The sequence below is a fragment of the Phyllobates terribilis genome, unplaced genomic scaffold (assembly GCF_046119375.1).
Source record: "Phyllobates terribilis strain yellow unplaced genomic scaffold, ASM4611937v1 Scaffold_2__4_contigs__length_985480577, whole genome shotgun sequence".
Taxonomy (NCBI): domain Eukaryota; kingdom Metazoa; phylum Chordata; class Amphibia; order Anura; family Dendrobatidae; genus Phyllobates; species Phyllobates terribilis.
Window position 1 is genome coordinate 145368258 of NW_027362762.1, and position 22217 is coordinate 145390474.

Below are 22217 nucleotides of genomic sequence, written 5' to 3' on the forward strand. Positions count from 1 at the left end.
CCTTAAAACTATGTTACTATGTTACTTTTTATAAGTTTAAAAATGGCCCATGGTAGTCCTGAAATGATGAAAAAATAAAAAAAACAGCACAAACTCACCATAACCGCTACTGCTTCTCCGTACTGAGGCTGATCTTCCACTGGAGAGGGAACATCAGGTGACCGCTGCAGCCCTTCAGTGGCCACTGACTGGCTTCAGTGGTCATATTCCTTCTTAGCCAGAAAAAACGATTGACAGCAGTGAAAGTAGATGAGTATATGTTTTTTTTTTTGTTAAAGAATGTTGGGCTTTTATAAAATGAAGTGGACGATCCCTTTAAGTACTTGTTTTTTAAAAGTTGTTAAAGGAATTTTCTTATGCTGTCTTCAGCAGTTCTCCTCTGCCTCCTAGCTTCTTGAAGACTAACAGTTTGGACCGGCAACATGGCTGAGTGCTCACCGGATCCTGAGATCTGACCGGATCCAGAGAAGAGCAGCCGCTGACTATTCTCAGACTGTAGTGATGGGTGGTATTCTTGGCAATGAGCTGCACACTATAAAATTAAAAATCCCTTAATTCTTGAGACGAGAGGATTGTTACTTAAGGGGTAAATTGCAAAGTTGTTGGTTTTTATAAGCACTTTGCAATTTTACCTTTTTAATAAGATGAGAAAACCCCTTTAAGTATGGGTTAAAAATAAATCCAAAATAGATTATAGTAACGTAAGCAGCACATCTGCGGCTAAATCCTCCCTGGACAGAACCGGATCCTACAGTACAAGAATACAGCCTGGGCTAAAGCGCAGTCTAGAACAATTCCTCCCAGCCAAACTAGTAGAACTGCACACAGCGCATGTGTGCTCAGAGACTACAACTCCCGGCGTGCCCTGCGGCTGGTCGCCCATGATGACGTAAAATCCATGGGGCACGCTGATTGGTTGTGGCGCTAGATTTGAAAATAGTGCAGGCGGGATCCAGGGACGGAAGTCAATACGGACAAGTGAGCTGCGGAGAACGGAGCCTGCGGACAGGAGAGCGGTGTGAGTACAGGAGAGGCGGCGTGTGCCCGCCGTGATGGGTATACGGTTACCGGCAGGCACCGGGTGTAACTGCCAGTGCGGGACGTCACTGTGACCGGTGGTGTCATGAGCCATACTGAGATCCATTGGTGTGTGCGCGATGTGATCGGTCATACAATAGGATTGGTCTGAGCCGGCACAGCTATATTGTCATCCTGACCGTAATATCCAATGACAGGCGACAACTTCAGAGCGACCACTATAGCGCCATAGCCTCCCTGCAGTGTTCGGCTGCGATCAGGCGCCGGGCAGGTAAATAACGTTATTATCCTGCAGATTAACCCCATATCTGCAGGTTAATAGCGTTTTTTTTTCTGGTGACAGGTTCCCTTTAAGACTACGTTCTCACGATGAGTATTTAGTGCGTTTTCGATGTTGCAGATTTCTGTACCTATGAGGTTACTTGCGTTTTTTTTCTTTGTGTTTTGAGTGTTTTTTACATGCTTTTATTTTGACATTGCAATTTCTGTCTCTTTTTGGTGTGTCATATTTTAAATAAAGCTGCTTTTGTTTTTGAAACTTCCTGCTATTTGACAAAACTTTCATGATAGTCCTTGTGTGGATTATGTGTGTAAGGCTATGTGCCCACCATGCAGAAATGCTCCAGATTTTTCCTGAGCGTTTCTGCATCTCCCTGGCAGGAAAAAGGCATGCGGATTGTACATGCGGATTGTACATGCGGATTGTACATGCGTTTTCCTGCAAGGGACATGCGGAAATGGAGCGTTATTCACATGCGATTTTTGCATGCGGATTGTCAAGCACTTTCCAAGCGATTTTAGCATCACTTGGAAAGTTCTTGACAACTTGGTCACACGATATAAATCCATGCAACCGGCATGTTTTCTCCGCTACGTCCGGTCTGTTGTATTTTATATAGTGTGACTAAGTTAGTTAAAAAAAAGAATAAAAATGGTAAAAAAAATAAAAAACAAACACATACTCACCTTCTGATGGCCCCTGGTCTCCTTATCCGATGCTTCCGGTGTCTCATGGTTGTGTAAAAGGACCTTGCTGTGACGTCATTTAGTCATGTGACAGGTCACGTGGCCGCCAACATCCGTGGCCATGTGACCTGTCACATGACTAAATGACGTCATGGCAGGTCCTTTTAGACCATCGCGAACTGCCGGGGAGCCAGGACGCATCGCTATGGAGACCGGGGGCCATCAGAAGGTAAATATAAGGTTGTTTTTTTTTTTTTTTTTTACAAGTACTATGGTACCTGGGTCTGGATGAGAGTCTCCTCTTCTCCAAACCCGAGTACCATCCGCACATTGAATCGCTTAATATCCATATGTGCACATGTAGTCATGCTGATATTAAGCGATTCAGTGCAAGTCAATGGCGGCGAAAACGCCGCGATTATGCAAAATAATTGGTAGTGCTGCGGATTTTTCCGCAATGATAATCCACAGCGGAAATTTCCACAGCATGTGCACAGCACATGCGGATTATCATTGGGGAACATGGCGGACCTTCTACCAAGCGTTTTTGCAGTGGAATTGCCACTGCGGAAACGCTTAAACGCATAGTGTGTACACAGCCTTATACGTATGCACACTAATGCATATGCAGCTTTTGCCTACAGATTTTCCATAGATAATGCAATTGTATGGGGAAATTCTGCACGTAAAACTCAGTGTACACATGAGAAATTGACATGGTGCAGATTTGAACCACACACCGCTGGTGATTTTATGCTGTTAAAAAAAAAATTTACAGTGGGCATGAGATTTCTAGAAACCCCATCTACACGAAGGTGGCGATTCATGAAAGCTTTTTCATCAGATTTCTGGCGAAAAAAGCTTTGAAAAGTTTTTTTTTTTTCTCAGATGCGAGGCTGCGCAAAATAACGTGACTTTTAGCAGCGAAGTGGCTGGAAGTGGTGCAGGGCGTGACTGCTCCCACTCGACAGCCTCGTGACGGGTGGCGACGTTTAGTACGCCATAAAGCAGGGGCTGGAGTAAGGTTTGTAGCGAGTTGCACACAGCGGTGCACGGTACTATGCGCCTCGCCTGACTCATTAAAAGCCGTAACCTCTTAGTGAATCAGGAGCGTCTACTCCAGAGTGCCCCCTCATAAAGACTCGCGAGAGGTGAATTCCTTAGCAAAGTCCCACGTTATAACATGCGGATTTTGTTACAGATCCGCAAAAAAATTCTTGCCAGAATCCGTTTCAGATCCTCCTCGTCATCTGTAGCCGCACTGTGTACGTGTTTGTTAATCCACTGTGCTTTCTTCCCTTGCAGGTAAGATGAAGGCCTATAAAGCCGCAGACTTTATAAAGTTGACCTCCTCGCTGGAAGGTGTAGTGAAACTGCAAGCAGAGCTAAAGGTAAAGATTTGGGATGGCCGGAGGCTCTTCTGTCCCTCTCGGCCGGTGCTGGTTGTACTGCAGCCGTCCTCTTGTAATCTCACTCATTTATTCAGGAGACAGATGATATACTGACATGTACGTTACGTTATTGTCCAGACCAGTGACGGCTAACCTTTTACAGACGGAGTGCCCAGACGGCAACCCAAAACCCACTTTTGGCCAACTTGGCAATTTAACCTGGGCCTGAAGCAGACATTCCAGGAGACTTGCAAAATCTCTCGCACGCACACACAGCGGTATTCACACAGTGTAGTAATAAGGCAAAGACCCAGGAAAGTTCGACGTAAATGTCTTTATTTTTCCAAAACTCACAAATTAAAACGCATCTGTCAGCAGGATTGTGCTCAGTAAACCACATGCACGGTCAGGTGGGTGACATTACACTGAGTAAAATGATACCTGTAAATTTCACTTTGTAACAGAAATTACACAGTCAGTATGTAAAATAGTAGGCAGGTGACTGAAAGCACAGAGACCTGTTAGAGGCCAGAGCATACATAATGAGAGCACCAGCTACAGCCCCTCCCTAAAGGCCGCCCCGAATCTCATTGTGTCAGAAATTAATATAAAGTTTATAAAAGAACCACAGGACGGATTTCATCAACCAAGGTATCATTTTAATCAGTATAATGTCGCCCACCTGACAGTGTATGTGGTTTACGAAGCACAATCCTGCTGACAGGTGCGCTTTAAGTTGTCTGACAGCACAACGACCATTTAGATCCACTACAAAAGCTGCCTCATCGGTGCCGGGGTAATGTGTGATGTGATATATGCTTCTATATCTTGTCCTGACTCTTGGCTATCATTTAATAGCAAGCAGCAGTGTACTTCTGTGTTCTCGTAGCAGAGCCCAGGAGACAGACCAGGGCACATGGAAGCTTTCCACTAGTGATTATCATTTTGAGGAATTTTCCATTCATGTTTGTATTGCCAGAACAGTCAGATCTGCTCTTTGCAGCTTTAGTCTGGCACCTGACCGGGTAATTCACTCATCACAAGTTTCAGTAATTTCTGTGACTGTCCCATTGGTCTGTATGGGTATGCAGGACTTTGTGCTCCATCCGCGTTGCCAGACCTGGTCCGCAGTGCCATTCTGTGTGGCTCCCACCATCTGGACATGCACGCCTGTGCTGTGGTGGCTGCGCACGTTGTCCATGCACAGTGTGGCCATCACAGGCCACTTATACATCAATATGATGGGTGTCTCCTGACCCCTGTGTAGATAAGATGTGCCTGTGCTTGGGGGAAGCAACTCACATAAACTATATTATTGACGGCCTTCAGATTGAGCCATGGCGACTTAATTGATGAACTATCTATGATGATCGATCTTGTGCAAGCCTGGGTAGGTTCATCAGGGTCTTCTCCTCCATTATCTTCATAGTATCAAGCCATCGGGTTGCTGGTCTTCCTCTTCGCTTCACATAAATTATAGTGAAGGTATAATAAGATGATGAATTCTGTTTTTTCCCTGTTTAAGTTTTGAAAATCTGTCAGAGAAGAAGGATGAGATAGCGGCCAGGCATTGTGGGATTCTGGTTAGTAATATGTGGTCTCTTTCTTTCTGGAGTGCAAATAGAGGAGGAGACTCATAGGATATGGAAAATAAGACTTCTTTTCCAGACCGGTGGGAGGTATCGCACATTTACTTTGAATTTGCCCAAAATGCTTTGGATGGTAACACTTCTTGAAAGTTGACTTCTGTCCTTTATGGCCAGCAAATGTTTTGAATCCTCTGCTCTAAAACCTGCAGTATTTTGTCTATACATGTTCTAAGGCAGTGATCTACAGTCTGGACATGCTGGGAGTTGTAGTCTGGCAACAGCTGGATTGGAGATCACTTTTCTGGAGTAGTCTGATGAGTCTGTAATAGTTACTTGTTGGTCCTGCTCAGAGCTGCTGCTGCCATTTGTTAGCTGATTTGTCTCATTCATTAGTTTCCTTCCACTTTGCCCCTGGATCTTTGTGTATGGATGGTAACACTAATATATCATGTCTTGCCTTTCAGTCATGTATGACAGATGTTCCCTGCGATCCGTCCCGTCCAGATCACCTCTCCGATCAGCGCTTTGTCTGCGATCGTCTCCTGCGGGCCTGTAACCACTGGGCCGCAGAGTCCACCTGCAATGGCCAACATCTACAAAGCTTGGTGCCCTTGGTAGAGCTGGCAAGTCGGGGCTTCTGTGTGTCGAGTCCGCAGCGAACACCTTTCTATTTGGAGAAGATACTATTTCACCTTCTGAAAAATGTGTCTGTCCAGGAGTCTTCGTACCAGGCCTGCGCTCAGCTCTCGGACCTCCTCTATTATTACCTCAACGATTGTCCTTCAGAGCAACAGAACGAGTCGGACTTTGCTGTTGTGGCTAAAAGCTGCTTTCAGTGTTTGTGGAAGGTGGCCGGAGAGCAGAAGCCGGGCGCCGCTCCGTATAACCGGGAGGCCCTAGGTCTTCGACTACATGCCCTGCGGTTCCTCATGTTGGTGGAAACGTCGGGTTCCCATGCTGACGCTCCCATCACGATATCTCGGCACGCCAAATATGCAGCTTTGGCTTTTGACGCCAAAGGGAAATCCTGCAGCCAAAGTGACGCCTGTTTCCTTAATGAATTCTTTGAGAACCTGTTGATTAAACCTTTACAGACACACGAGAAATTAACCCATTCTTGGGCTTGTTTCCTGGTGGAAATGACACTGGAGAGGATTCGAGTGCTTTGTAAAAGCAGCTGCTTCCACCAGGCAAAAGAGGTAGTCCAGCGAGCTGTTGCACATCTGAGCGAGGCCGACCGCTGCTGCCAGTCTGCGCAAGCGCTTTTAAGCTTTGCCATTGAAATTCACGAGGGCAGGAAGTCTTTTGACATTGGAAAACGTTTGATGCAGATGGCAGAGACCGTTGATGGGATCTCCTCCGTGGGCGATGGTTGGCAGTGCCAGGCTGTAAGTGAATGCTGTCAATTTACAGTTTCGTGTTTGGACGGCCGCCTCAAGAATATTTCAGATTCAGCAACGCACGGAGCAGATGCCGTCCTTAGTCTGACCAAGTTTCTGGAGGCGCACTTCAAACTTGTGGAGAAGCAAGTTTCTGTGGTATGTACTGCAATCATGATGAGGGTAGTAGTGTGAGGTTTTTTTCCATTATTTATCAGTACGAATGCTGGATATACTGCTCGAGAGATAGATAGATATAGATATATCTCTTTTCACCATTGTATCTGAAATAAAACGTGAAGCAATTTTGCAGATAGTCCCAGGGCTGTGGAGTCGGTAAGCCAAACCTCCAACTCCGACTTCCTCATACATGGCTCATGGTTAAGTGATAAATTTACTGTAGTAAAATGTTAACATCAGGCTTTTAATCATTAATATGATACAATAATCAAGCTATTTAGATAGAACATAAAATATATTTATTGGAATACAACTTTAGAACAAAAAAACTTCTGCATAATTACAACTTATTATACACTGCAGTAAGTGGAAAAAACAGTTTTCAACAAAATATGTACTGAATAACATTTGTGCAGTCTATGAATTTGTTTTGAGAAATAGTATCGCCTCCATCAGATCCTCCTTCATAGATAACCTCAAATCTGACCTAATAATTTTAAGGCTAGAGAACGACCTCTCTACACTGACTTGAGTTGGTGACAAAGCAGTAACCACATGGCCAACATCTCTAACATTTTCAGGGTATAAATGAATTGCCTCATACAGTCAGTTTTGATGAACGATTGAACTCTTCTACTTCTTTGAGAGAAAGTGAAAAACTTTGTAATTACACAATTGCCCCTTTTCCAGCATGTCTCTTCAAGATGGAATAAATTTTAGGGGTACTGTCAGCAATAGCCAATTTCACTCACTTTGCTGATCAGAGTTGCAGCATGTCCCTCTTGCAGACAACACAGGGCATGTGATGAATAGGAAAGAGGTGGGAAGCAGCTTCAACAAGATCATCTAATTGTAAAGAATCATTTTGCTGTTCTTCTGTAGTAATATCTATTTGTTCCTCTGTCATGGGAACAGGACTGTGGCCTTCCATCTCCAACATACTGAATATGAAATGTTCTTCTAGCTGCTGTTCACCTTCATTATTCTCATTCATCAGTTTAATTGTACTTATGTTTGAAGCATTATGAGTTATAATAGCAAGAACCTGTTCTTTGTTTTGCTCTTAATCCTGCTTTTCTGTTCACTCCAGCAGTTCTGAGATGAGTACAGGCATTCCTTCCCTGTGTTTGTTTTATTTCCCCCTTATCTGTAGAGGAGGAGCATGTACTTATGTACTTACATTTATCATGTACATAAACTGCAGCACAGATTCATCTCAGCTAAAAGTCTAGACCCTTAGATCAGGAATAGGACATTTCATAACTTTCCCAAATTATTATGAAAAAATATTCCCCACAAACTGCTTTTAACTACTAAACCCAATTTATTACATATTTTTATGAGTCGGTCCATTTTATTCAGACTCCACCAAAATAGACTCCGACTCCATGACTCTGACTCCACCGCCCTGGATAGTCCTGATTACAGAATGTCGATGTGGGTCTACAGCTCCAGTGCAGATTACTGCATCTCCATGGTACCTCTGTGTAGTCCAATCTGCAGGCATTAAAGGGTTATTCTCAGAAAAACAAATTTCCCCCTATCTGTAGGATCGGTGATAACTTTACTGATTATTGGAGGTCAGACTGCTGGGACCCCACCCCCCACAATGATCCAAAGATTAGGTCATGGAAACCCTATGAATGCTCTGCAGACCCATCTAGAATGGAACCTGTGTGCAAATGATCGGCCATCGGTCCATTCACTGCCAGCCTATACCAATGACTGGAGCATAACCCTATAATACCTTCCATCTATCGCCTACTTTCTTAGCAGCAGACTGCACAAGGTTTTAGTTTTCAATAGTATTTGTTTTTTTAAAGGGAGGATCCACTACTCTGACTACCACTTCTCAATCCCTCTGTTTCCCCCCAGTAAAATAACATTTATGCCCCACGTCTGGTGCCGGCGCCATTCCAGTGGTGTCGGCATTGGCTCTCCCGGGGATTGCGTGACATTGTAACATGATCCGAATGAGGGGACAGTGATGTGACCACTGCCTGTTATGTCACATGATCACTGCAGCCAATGTCACGCAGTCCCCGGGGGAGCTAGTGCCAACAACACTGGAATGGCACTGACACCTGAGGCGTGTATAAGGCTATGTGCCCACGTTACATTTATGAAGAAAATTTCTGCTTCATTTCTGCAAGTCCTCTCCCGGAAAAACGCATGCGGAATTCCGCACGCATTTATCGCGCATTTTTCGCGCGTTTATCATGCGTTTTCCACATGCGGAATTGCCTTGCGTTTTTTATGCATTGGACAAAGGCAATTCCGCTTACGGAAACGCAAAATTAATTGACATGCTGCGGATTTTTGAACGCAGCATAAACGCTGCGGAAAAATCCGCAGCATGTGCATCGAACTTGCGGAATCCCATTGGGGACCATGGGGTGCGGGTTACCAAGCGTTTTACAAGCGTTTCCGCTGCGGAAATTCCGCATCAAAAACGCTTGAAAAACGCTACGTGGGCACACAGCCTAAGTGTTTTTTTTTGCTGGGGTGATGCATACGGATTGAGAAGGCGTTGTCCGAGTAGTGGACAACCCATTTATTTGTAACCTTTGGGTCTCCTGCAGATTAATAAAATGGTCAATAACCAAATCTGCATTTTTTTATTTTTTTTTTTCCATGTCAATGTCCTACTGACCACTTCTTCATTTTTAGTACGAATACATGAATGTTTTTCCCTCAGGTCCCTAAAGACGGGACTCGCCAGCTCCGATCCTTAAAACAGCAGCAGATTTGTGGCTTCCAGCAATTTACAAACGTCGCCTGCTCGTTTCTCCAAAACTGCAAGGTACCGGAGACAAGGTTTACACTGGTTGTGATGACTTGTATGCTGGGGTCCAGGATTGTACCCGCTGGTGTGAACTGTGCCGTGTAAGCTGTCAGATCTGTGGTGGTGTTTGTTGGTAGTTTCCTTTTGTTAATCTGCCTCTACCAGAGTCCTGAATAAAATGTGTATACGTCCCTTGGGCTAGCTTCTGTCTATGATGGTAGAAAGGCTCCGCTGTCCTGACCAGAGATGTCGCCACATTATGGAGCCGACGTGGTGGAGCAGACGTGGTGGTGCTTGTGGAGTAGTGTAGGATTCAGGACTATAGATATCACCGGCTGCAGTGGCAGGAAAGCAAGAAAATGAAACTAATCGGGGCCTTAGAACGGACACAATAAAGCTGGTCATACACTTAAGGCCACTGGCACAAATAATCGTTATACACGAATCTCTCCTGACTTCCTCCGCATATGGCTGCATGCAATATAAATCATGGCGCTCTACACCTGATGGTGCGATGGCGCCGCCCTGTGACTGAAACGGGAACGCTGACGGGGAGAATAATGTTCATTTTCTCCCCGCTGCGTGCAGGCGCCGGACCGCATTATAACGTTATTAACCTGCAGTTTAACCCCATATCTGCCGGTTAATAGCCTTTTTTCTGGTGACAGGTTTCCTTTAAGCCTTAAGGCAGGTATTAGACAAGACCCTCAGCCCCTATTTAGTACTAAACCAAACTTGGATCATCATGGAGCCCTGTATTAATCAAAGTTCAGAACGGCCTCCTACTCTTAGTATGTATGTAACAATGTATGGTACCATGATGCGTGCCTCCACAAGGCTGTGCCGGCCCATGTTCGTGTATGTGTACGTCACAGATGAGGTTCTGCAGCAGCGCTATCAGTACTGCTTTTCTTTGCAGGATATGAAATGTGCCGAGTTGCAGCTACTTCTGGGAGCCTGTAAGGACTGGGTGTCCCGGATGCTGATCTCCATACACGGCCTCTCTGCTCCGGATTCCACAGAGTTCCTGAATATAGCAGGTTTGTTACTCGCCTCCTCTTTAATCCTGTTTTATTTGTTAGTCAAGTTCCAGTTTACAGAAAGTGTCACTTTTTAGACGTAGATTAGGAGACTGGTCGTCATACTTTTTTTTTTTTTTGGGTTGACCTCTAGCTCTTCTGACTGGTTGGCATTGATATGGAATGATCTCCTGACTTGTGTAGTTATGTGCTCAGGTTCTGCTCTGCTGCCCATGGTCCTCATCAAGGCATACATAGATGATGGGCAGCAGTCCAGACTTGGATGCAGAGGTGGATGTGGCAATCCCTGGCTGGAGGCAGCACCATCTGTCACTGCCAAGCTCCCATAATGCCATGATTTTATTCATATCTGCTGATATTATTTCCAATAAAAGCCAGAGATGATCTGTATTTCTGATTTTTCCCTCTTGTATCTATGTTCTAGTGGTAACATTGTGCTTGTATCTGTTTTTCCTCAGCCTCCTGTGTACACAATATGGCTTATTGGTTCTATTGCCAGAGACAATATAAAGAAGCGTCAGATCTGGTGTCTCCGCTTTGTGAGAGACTTGCAGCCGGAGGTCCTGGCGGTGATCCTGAGCTACCTGTGGAAAGGGTAAACGGTTTAAAGGGATTGTCCTTTAATGCATAATGTGACAGAATAACCTGAACACACAGAGCGCACACCACGGCCTCATTCTGACAATAGTGATTCTCCTCATACGTAAAAACACAAAAATTGTTTTTACCATTGACGTTTTATCGGTGATTTTGATGGGACATGCATGTGTTAGATATTTACAGCATAACCTGTGGATAGTCCATTGCTGTCTGTTGTGACCAGGGTTGTGGAGTCGGTAAGCCAAATCTCCACAACACGGCTCATGTTTAAGTGATAAATTTACTACAGCACAGATTCATCTCAGCTAAAAGTCTAGACCCTTAGATCAGGACTAGGATAGACATTTATAGGACATTTCGTAACTTTCCCAAATTCTTATGAAAAAATATTCCCCACAAACTGCATTGAACTACTGCACCCAATTTATTATATATTTTAGGAGTATTTTATACCGACTCCACCAAAATGGGCTCCGACTCCACAGCCCTGGCTGTGAGGCTGCCCCTTTAATCAAAGCATATGTGTTAGGCTAGTCAGCATCACAATTTTAACATGAAAGAATCAAAGAAGAAATTATTGGGGGTTGGTGTATGATAAGACGTGCACCGCCGGGTGATTAAACATTTAACCCATTGTTGCTTTATCTACCACATAGCTAATATGCAATATCTATTAGCCAGTGGAAAGAATGATTGCACATGGCTGTTTTGTATACAATGGTTATTATTGTCTGGGTTTTATATCTAAACTAACATGGCAATGTGACCATTCAGTCACGTGTATTAGGAGATAAGTGACGGTTATGTACAGAGCAACATAAGGCTGTGCGACAAAGTAGGAGCTACAGTGAAACATACATACATACGTATTAATGTATGATGTGATAGCAGCGCGGCCGAGCTCTACCTCCATTGGGGACGCACGTGCGCACATCGGTGGACATCACAAGTGGGTTTAGGTGTTAAATACCCATCTTCCTTTACTTCCTCTGACTCCTCTGTAGCTCCCATAAGCAGTAAAAGTTTAATATAACTTGTAATTGTGAGGAAGTAGAAGTTTCTTACAAATGATTATCTAGACCTGAAATACAATTGGTATTAAAGGGAACCTGACCGTTGATATGTTCTGACCGATCCAGCGGCTCTGATTTCCGTCTTATATGTTTGACTCTAAAATGCTGCGGCATTTCAGAGAAAAACATACTTTAAAAGCCGACATGGACCGAGCTGCACGGGAGACTAGTCAGACAAGAGGGTCCTCAATGGCTTCTCCCTGCTTGCTCCCCTTGAGGGACAGTTGTCTCCCTGCATATGTGTATACGGAAAGACTAGGCGCTGGGGACCTGTCTGCACAACTAGTCTCCTGTGCAGCATGCCCCCGGCGCCTTCTGTTTCTCTTTAAACCACCGCAGCATTTCAGAATCATGCGGCCAGCGTCTGCTGCATGCTGTCCCTGGATGGAGATGCAGGCCACCGCTGTCAGGTTCCCTTTATATAAATGCCTTGTAGTTTCCTCTTTATAAATGAAGATCTTCTGTACATGATCCTGTGTTTTCGCAGGTTCACCGCTGCTTTAAGCTGCATGTGGAGAGCTGCAGGAAAGCCGGGCACACTGCCCTCGGACTGGAAGCCGTGACCCTTTGGATACGAGCTTTGCGTTCTCAAGTCTCTCAGCAGATAATGGAGCCGGTTGCCCATTGGGTTAGGATTAAAATTGATGGTACAAGGAATGGAGATGAAGATCTGCGTCTGCAGTGAGTGAGACTACAAAGCAATTTGTACTTTGGCAGACCTTTATTAACCAAACTGTGCCCATAATCGAATTGGCTGTGGGCTGCCCAATATTCTTGGCACAAAATAAGTGTAAGGAAAAATATCTACCGTGTCTACTTCAGATTTGTGTTCCATTCTGATGAATCTGGTGCAGTTTTCATCCATCTGTATTTATGCGGATAACTTTTACCATTATTAGTAGAACCTGTGGATACAATCTGATGATTTCTTATGAAGCTTGTGGGTTTTTTTTTTTTTTCCTTCTTCTTGACAGTACATTGAAAGATGGACTTGCAGATCATCCTTTGGACCATGAGCTAATGGTTTGTCTCCTGGCAGAAGAATTGAAGGGTTATAAATCTGTCCATGGTGACACCGGACAGGAGCGCTACAATACAATCTGTGACCTCCTTGAACTTTGCGCTGAAGACAGCAGCCTGGCCAATCACCGGCCGCCCTTCCTTCTTGAGCTTGCTCAAGTCCTCTGTTATCATGACTACTCTGGGCAGACTGAATGGTAAAGTGGATCCCGTGAAGTGGGGGTTATATAGTATTGTCGTGGTCAAATCTATGACGTTGCTATTGGGGGATACGTAGTGATTGCAGAATATAGAACGGGTACCAGGTTAGCAGGCCAACAGTCCTAACTACTACGCCGCCAATAAACGAGTATTTGAAGAAGTTAGGATATACGATGGAGACGACAAAAACTCTTCAAACTTATCAAGACATTTTGAAATTCAATCATTGATGCGTGAATATGTTTTCTGTTTTTCCTCTACCCAGTACGGCCTTAGATGCTGTGCAAAATTGCCTCAGACTTCTTGATTCTGCTTTGCAAGGTTTAGAAAACCGAAAGCAGTTGCTGGACATAAAGGCGCAGGCGCTGCTGTGGCAGTATATCTGCACGCTGGAAGCTAACATGCGTGAGGTACGTGAAGTTTTTATTTTTCTATCTCTTGGGGTTACATGGCGACATTTTTCACGTGAAAGCAATTATCAGACAAGACCAAAAAACATTTCTGTGACTTGCTGTTCCATGGCTATTTTAAAGAAAAAAAAAAAAGCCAAATTGCATCTATGACAGGTGAATTCTCTTGCAACCAGCGGCAGAAGATCAAACACATTTGGAAATTTTTGTGACTTTCGCGGTAATTCGCAACGCAAAAGGAAATCATTATATGCGAATCCTCACAACACATGTCGCCGTGTAGCCCCCTGCCTAACACAACTCCTGCCTATATGCCTTACGGAGCCATGTGGATATAATGGGGGGGGAAAAGTTTCTTGCTCTCATGTGCCATCTGGGGGGCGGTAGTATGGCACACAGCTGGGAATTGTATCAAAAACGGCTGTGACGTGCCAAGGGTTTACAGCAAGTCCATATACATAAAAATCATGTGCTTTAGCTGTATCTGTAGGTACAAGTGAAGAACAGGATTGTTTTGTGTGTTTCACCGGGATTTGTTGTGAAGCTGTGGCACATCACAGGTGATTTTTACACACTACCGCAATGTGAAAATCGGACAGTAGCTGCAACGAGCAGCCCATACATGAGCGGTAGACTGCTGGTCTTGGAGCAGTCTAGATGCAAGGACCATGGGGCTTTTGTTAGATGTCAGATACTTTTTACTCCATGACGGTTAAATGTACAGCTGGGTTGTAATGGAAAGGTCCCTTGTTCTTATTTTCAATTTCAGGGTTTGGAGGAGCAACAAAGGAGAGAAAAGCTCGACGCCCAGCGCCAGTGGTCGGGTATCGAATACGAGCCCAATGACCTCAACTATGAAGACAAACTCCTGGATGAACAGTCTGCCAGGGATGGCATCTGTTTCACGCTGGCCGGGGAAGCGGGTAACAAATCACTTTGAATTTTAATAATAAAAAAAAAAATACACTCCTCTGTTTTATATGCGATTATGTTTCTGTAACATTTTTCTTCTTTGTGGGGAGTAGGACCCATGAAAGGCCTGGATGAAGCGCTGGACTTGTGGAAATCTCTCCTCTCAGGCCCCGATATTCCATCTCTCCATAGCGGTGAACAGACTATTTTCTCGCTGCATCTGTTGGCATCTCTGTTTCGACTCATGGGAAAGGTGAATCACAATTATTCTTGCCATTTGCTGTTATTTTTGTCATTAAGGCTGGGTGCCCACGATGCGTTTATGCTGCGGAATCTCTTCAAAAACGCTTGGTAATCCGCCCCCCATGGTCCCCAATGACAAGTCGCACTGTCAATGCCCATGCTGCGGATTTTTCCGCAGCGTTTATGCTGTGCTCAAAAATTCGCAGCATGTCCATTAATTTTGCGGAAGCGCGGCGTAAGCGCCGCCATTGACTTGCATTGAGACGCACATAATCCGTGTCAGTACATTTGTACTCACTTATTATATGCATTTCAATGTGCGGATGGTACCCAAGTCTGGAGGACAGGAGACTCTCCTCCAGACCTGGGTACCATTGTACCTGTAAAAAAAAGAATAAAATTAAAAAATAAAGATTACATTCACCTTCCGACGGCCCCCGGTCTCCTTCCCTGTGCTTGCGGGCAGGACTGAAGGACCTGCGGTGACGTCAGTCATGTGACCGTAGGCCCTTCAGTGCAGTGTCCCGCGATCAGCTGGCAGACAGGAGCGAGCGCAGCAACACACGCCAGGCCATCGGAAGGTAAGTATAGGTTTATTTTTTTATTTTTAAACATTCTTTTACGGTCACACTATATAAATCCATGCTGTTTGCATGGATTTATATAGTGTGACCTAGTTGTCAAGCACTTTCCAAGTGATGCTAAAATCGCCTGGAAAGTGCTTGTAAATCCGCATGCGGAAACGCATGTGAATAACGCTTCAAATCCGCATTTATTTGGCAGGAAAAACGCATGCACAATCTGCATGCGTTTTTTCTGCCAGGGAGATGCAGAAATTTTCTGCATCGTGGGCACATAGCCTTAGAAGATAACTGATCATCTCTCCACCCAGCACAATAACCTCACGGATTGTGTTTTCTCAGCCTTTGCAGGCTATAAAGAGCTTTCTACTTGTGAGACATCTGTGCAGTTCCCTCGGTGATCACATCCGGGCGGCAGGAGCCCTGTGTCATTTAACCAAACTTCTGTTTTATCTGGAGGGTCCAGAGTATGCGAAGGTACGTCTGTTCCCTCCATCTTGGATCTGAAAAAAAAGACAAATGTAATCAGCAACTATTTTAAATGGAATCCGTCAGAAGTTTTTTGCTATGTAATCTGAAGACAAGATGAGATAGAGCCTGGTGTGGGCGGAGTCAGCTGTGGTGTGGGCGGGGGCAGCTTTCTCAGCTCTGCTTCATGCTAAATCTAAAAGCTCTGATTGTGTGAGAACGGCTGCACCCAATAATCTAAGTGATACATCGTTGGATTCAGCTTCTCTTTGCCTACATCAGGCTGCTCTAAGATGAGGTAGCAAAAATCTGCTGACAGATTCCCTTTAACCACAGGTATTAACAAGCAAGGTTGCTCTCTTGCCTTTATATGGACACCTGTAATATTTGTTGGTCATTACACTGATTTCTTCCTTTCTCTACAGTTAACAATTGTCATTGGAAAACCTCTTTCTCTATTTGTTTAGTACTAGGAATTGCACTTATGATGGGGGCTCCTGTCTGCCTCCCCGCTGTTTCCTGGAATTTCTTCGCTCGGGTCACGTGGTCATTAAAGTCAGCATGGATCCGGAGGAGAAGCTCGGAGGCTGACGGGAGCTACCATGCTCTTGCAAATACTCTGCCCAGTACTAACCAACAAGATGATACATTTTCTGTGGAAGCCCCCTATAAATAAAACCTCTTACCAAGTCAAAAGCCGGCAGATTTTTCTCTAATTTTTATTTTTGTTAGTTCCCTATATAGTTTGAGATGTGCTTTTTATTAAATTTAGTTCCATTTTTTTTTATGATCTTTACTAAGGGGGCGTCGCTCACGGGTGTCTCTGGAGCGTGTCTTTAGTCTGCTCTTCATTATTAACCTGTGAGCCACGCACCCTTGGTAAAGATCATAAAATTGACACTGAATAATAAAGCCTACATCTCTAAAACCGTATACCAGATTGTCATTTTTTTTTTTATAGATGGGGGCAGGGAATAAAATAAGAGCGAAAACTGTCACCTTGTGATCTGGTGACAGGTCCTCTTTAAATTCACACGTGGCTATTCTAGAAATATATTATTATATAATCTCTCTCCACATATCTCCATTTTCAGTTTTCTGGTGACCCACTGATATAACACTCATTCATTACTTTCCCACTTACTTGGGACAAGTAAGTTTTAAGATTCACAGCCATGAAAACGTCCCTCACTAGTTGCTGGATTGGTGTAATATGCACCTTATCTGAATCACTTAACTGCATATATTGCAGATGGTGTATGAAGACCCATCTGGCCCCATTAATCTTATACATCCCCCTCCTTTCATGCGTGTTGTATATAAGGGAAGAAGAGGATGTTTTGCTCTGGTAATGTTAGTGGGAGAGCAGGCTTACCGGCTCTTGCGCTGAATGTTGCCATGCTGTCCTTAGTCCTGCGTCTTTTGTGGTTGATGTATCTCGCACTGTACGTTTACCTGCTCTGTATTTCTTAGGTCACCCTTCAGGAGGCAGAAGCTGCTCTGCTACAAGCAGACACTTCCTCTGACGTCTACGTGTTGACTAATTGCTGGTTTCAACTGCATCAGAGTCATCTTTTCAGGGTGATGAACCAGGTACATTGTGATTGCTGTCCTCCATACTGGTATAGTGTGCTGGTAATCACATTTTACCTTTAGATCTTTTCAGTACAAATCTTAACTGCAATGTCCTTCAGCACAATTTAAAGGGAATTTGTCATCAGGTTTTTGCTGGGTAATCTGAGAGCACCATAATGTTGACAGAGTCCCTGATTACAGCATTGTCACTTACTGTGCTGTGTTTTGCTGCTTCAATACAATCAGTTTTATCAGCAGGAGATTCACTACAGGACAACTGGCCTCGTGCCTCCTAGTCCAACTATATCCCTAGCACTCATTAGCGGCTCTGTCACTACACAGTGTACACAGAGCTGTGGTGTGGATGGGGTTCTACACGGCTCAACATCTTAGCTCTGCAGCAGAGAAAACTGTGACCCATCACTGGAATCAGGGTCTCTGTCCCTACCTCATGTCAGATTACATAGCAACAACCTGCTGATAGATTCCCTTTAACTCTGACTTTCCTTTCTACATTATAGGTTGATAAAGGAGTAGAGCTCCTTGTAGGTCTTCTCCAACATCCATCTCTGCAGAAGTCTTCCAAAGCTTGGTACCTACTGAAAGTTCAAATTCTGCAGGAACTTTCCCTGTTTCTTCAGCTTCCACCTTCAATTCTGCTCCCTGATCTCTACAAGCAGCTCTGTTCGCACGGTAATGTCCTTTACAGCTTTTTTGCAGACTTGCTGTTTGTATATAAGCTGACATTGCCGGACCTAGCAGACTAGTGTGCCTGACACTGTGTGTTCTCAGCCCCTTCAACCAACCTGCTGTACATTAACGGCAATATCACCTTTAAATGAATAGTGTCACTGAAAACTAAAGTACAAAACTACAACCTTTCCCACAAAAAAACACACCCACATACAGCTATATCGGAAGAAAAATTAAAAAGGATATGCATCTTGGGGGGGGGGGGGGGGACAAAAGCGCAAAAAAGAAAAAAACGGCCAGTCCCGAATGAGTTAAAGGGCTGTTCAATCCAATGTAATAAAGACTATTTGCTATGTAATGAAGTTTTTCAAATTGGGCAGACTATTTTTTAGAATGCTTTGTTTATACCGCTCCTACTAATGTAATCATTGCAGGACTGGACATCGTCATTAATATTTTTGAGGTTCCACTGTTATCTGGAGTCTTGGGTTACATCCACACAGGATGATTTTACTCTGCATTTTCTGCACACATTTGCCCGTGTGCACACACCCTTAATCTTCAGATCTTGTATTTCCAGGATGGCATAACCCAGAAACTGCTCTAACCGAGGCCCACAAGTTGCTGAGGAGCATTGTCCTTCTCTTACTTGGAAATGATGTTCTGTCCACTCCGAAGGCCACATCTGATGCCCGCTTTGTGGACAATGGTAATGCTGATGGTTAATGGGGGATGTGGATAATCTGTTGTATAAATCTGCCCTGATCTTAATTCTCTAATCTTATCATTCATTATACTTTTTTTTTTCACTCTTATTAGGAGAGAACCTCCTCCAGAAGTGGCAGGTACTTTCTGATCTGCTGAGTTGCTCCCTGGATCTCATCAGCACGCTGAGCCATCTTGGCAGTGTTTCCGAGGCCAAGTCTTTTTGTTTAGAGGGACTAAGACTAGCTAAGAGTCTTAATAGCGTGCGGCAGTAAGTAACCATTCCCTGATCACTTCTGTATAAATCTTTGGAGGAAATTTATCAATGGCTTTGTGCCACGTCATATATGGCCAATTGATCTGCACCTCGTCCTCATCTAGACACTTCTTGAAATGTTGCAGGGGAAAAAAAAAAAAGGCTTGGGTAAGCACAACGAGGTGGAGTTACCATTGGTCCAACATTTATTTTGCCCAAAAAATGTTGGAACAAATTATTATGCAGATCTATAGATTTCAAAGACCTGTAACAATGGGTTCCATTTATTAAGAGGCAGTGTTCATTAGAATACCTAATCTCATGTGATCTCCTATTGACTTCTGAGCAGCTTATGCATTATCAGAGCCATTACTGAAGTTTCAGCCTTAGAGTTTGTACAAAATTTGAAAGTGATCACCTATGGTATAGCGCTCGGCTCTCTGTGGCAGTCTCATAGAGATTGAATGGGGCGGTGCTGTGCATCCTGATCACTGCTCTATATAGGCAGGGCTATAGATCCCTTTTCTGGAGATGGGTGGGGGTCCCAGAGAGATTGAATGGGGCGGTGCTGTGCATCCTGATCACTGCCCTGTACAGGCAGGGCTATAAATCTCTGTTCTGGTGGTACTAGCAGTCAAAGCCCCCGTAATCAGTAAGTTATCCACGCTTAGGTGAGCACTTAGACTTTGTACAAGCCCTCTAAGATTTTATTCACAGTTATAAAAACCATTAAAGCTCTTACAAGGGTTGTCCCATTTCAGATAATTTGCCACGGGTGCAGTTATTTTTTTAAAAATAACAAACCGCTGTAATTCAGAGCCTCAGTGATTGGCTGCTGCGCTGTCGTCGTGGTGTTGGCATTGCAGCTGAACACCGGGAGCCGCAGTGGGGACTCTCCTGTGGACCTGGGTATGGTGCTGATGGCGTAGTTTATTTTTTAACAAAAAAGGGCAAATTCAGACAACACCCACCATGAGGTCAGTCATGAGAGAAAAAGTTATGTAAGTATGCCGAAAAGAGCATATTCTCTCACCCCACCCCCCGCCAGGCATTAAGAAAGTCAAATCCAGACATAGCAATCCTCAAAAAATGCTCAATTTTGAGAATCAAAAAGTAGGGACTGCTCTCAATTTCTGTATCACACAATAGTCATAACAGCATTTCATAGGATACAATATCCCCTAAAATCAATTGATGTGCAGTGACCTTAATAAAAAGGTATCCACTTATCTGTATACTGCATAAGAACCAAGTCCTGACACGTTTTCCCCCCTCTTCTCCATTCTAGGGGTTCATCAGGGGATAGTGGTAAGGTACAGAGGTGCTTACAATGTGCACCAAAATCTGCAGTAGGGGACCCAGAGTTCCATTGCTCAATTTAGGACTAGGGTTATATAGTGACCAATAGGGTCAAGTCCACGGTGAGCAGGGGCGCCATATCGCTTATATATTAGGATGCTAACCTCTGCTGACAGGGGTAAGAATAGGGTTCTATTAGGGACTTCAGAGAATTTTGATTACCCTTTAACCTCACTCAATATCTATTATGTTTATTCATGTTGTCAAATCTTTATGAATTTTAATGAAATTGAAATAAAGAATACTTCTCTAATCCCCTCCACGACAGCACCAACAGGAGGTTGCCTCCCCATCCTAATTAGGGACAGGAAACAAGAGGTTAAATAGCCTCCCCTTCCCTCTAACCCCAGTGTTTTTCCTGTCCCTAAGGGATGAAGAGGTTTCCTTCTGGTGGGGCTGTGGCCGGCAATCAGCTTCCCCAAAATCGGTACATTTCAGCCGAGCAGCCATGGATCGATCGCCCTGTGCCTTCCTTCCATGTTCGCTGCTCCTGCCTCCCGGCGGGACCGCACCATCCTCCAGAGCTCATGTAATGCTGGATGGTGAGAAGATATTGGCTGGGGTCCTCCCGTAGCTCCCCAGCCAGTTGCAATGTCTCCCCCTCTCCCTGCATGCAATGCTTTCCTCCTGTGTAAGCCGGCCGCATGGAGAGCGCATAGGAAGTGACGTGCGCCGGTCCATTCAATGGCCGCGTCGTCACTTCCGGTTGCGTTCCAGAGTGGGACATTGAAATTTAAAAAAAAAAACCAAAGCGCAATAATCAGGATTGGAGGACCTGACATCAGGAGTGGGGGCCTCATTCTATTGGATAAGGACAGCATTGCATCTCGGTTCCTGTATAAAAGGACCCTGATGTAAGACACCATAAGGTAGGACTGAGGTTCTAAAGATGGATGTGTCTGCCCCTAAAGCTGCATCTGCAGAGCCCAGCGCAAACCCTGGCCCAGTCAGTATGGTCTGGTAAGGGTAAGTCCATCTCTGTGCAGGATCTGTTCTTATGACTTCCCCTTGTTTTAGGGTGACAAGGATCCTGCACCAAAATCAAAAGATAAACCAGCAAGTCGCAGGCAGATGTGCCATTTGTAATAAGAAACACCCACCCACCCTCCCACAAAAAGGCTGTGTATGAAGAAGATTGTCCGTGAGGAACAACCATCCCTAATGGATGAAGTCAGGGGAATGGTGCGCCAGGAGATCCAGTCCTTTAGCCACCTTCTCACAATCTTTTTTTTTTTTGGGGGGGGGGGGGGTCCCCTCAGTATCAAAAAATAGGAAGTACGCCCCAGAAAATTCCTCAGACTGAGGCAGAAAATTCAGCCCAAGAGGAATGGTTAGAAGAAGGCAAGGTCACTCCAGACATCAGTACTGATCAGGAGGATAGGAAATTTTTCTTCTCTTCTGACATGGAGTAACTTTTACTTTCCGTCAGAAACGCAATGGCCGTGGAAGAAGAAAAAACGCCACGTATGGTCCAAGATGAGATGTTTGGGGAATTGAGATCAAGAAATAAAATGGTGTTCCCCATTCATGACAATTCCAGAATTTAATTCTGGATGAATGGGAATTTCCAGAAAGAAGGCTGAACATCCCATCTGACCTAAAGGATCGCTTTCCCTTAGATGAAAACATCTCTAAATGCTGGACAGAGATTCCTAAAGTCAACATTCAGGTGGCCAGGGTAGTGAAAAAGACTACCCTACCATTTGAAGACTCCTCTCATCTTAAGGATCCACTTGATTGTAAGATGGACAGT

The 22217-nt window shown here is 44.4% G+C and overlaps 1 protein-coding gene across 1 annotated transcript in view; it reads left to right on the forward strand.

Moving 5' to 3' along the window:
• The first annotated feature begins 904 nt into the window (after positions 1-904).
• The window catches only part of ESPL1 (extra spindle pole bodies like 1, separase), a 41300-nt gene continuing 19987 nt past the window's right edge, over positions 905-22217 (forward strand). The window contains exons 1-16 of the mRNA XM_073662946.1: positions 905-1016; positions 3310-3395; positions 5449-6522; positions 9242-9346; positions 10248-10368; positions 10827-10963; positions 12529-12722; positions 13016-13258; positions 13528-13672; positions 14442-14595; positions 14698-14837; positions 15751-15885; positions 17350-17469; positions 17973-18144; positions 18725-18853; positions 18964-19120. Of these exons, the coding sequence (XP_073519047.1) occupies positions 3315-3395; positions 5449-6522; positions 9242-9346; positions 10248-10368; positions 10827-10963; positions 12529-12722; positions 13016-13258; positions 13528-13672; positions 14442-14595; positions 14698-14837; positions 15751-15885; positions 17350-17469; positions 17973-18144; positions 18725-18853; positions 18964-19120 (3107 nt within the window). The 5' untranslated portion in view covers positions 905-1016; positions 3310-3314. The remainder of the gene's footprint in view (positions 1017-3309; positions 3396-5448; positions 6523-9241; positions 9347-10247; positions 10369-10826; positions 10964-12528; positions 12723-13015; positions 13259-13527; positions 13673-14441; positions 14596-14697; positions 14838-15750; positions 15886-17349; positions 17470-17972; positions 18145-18724; positions 18854-18963; positions 19121-22217) is intronic.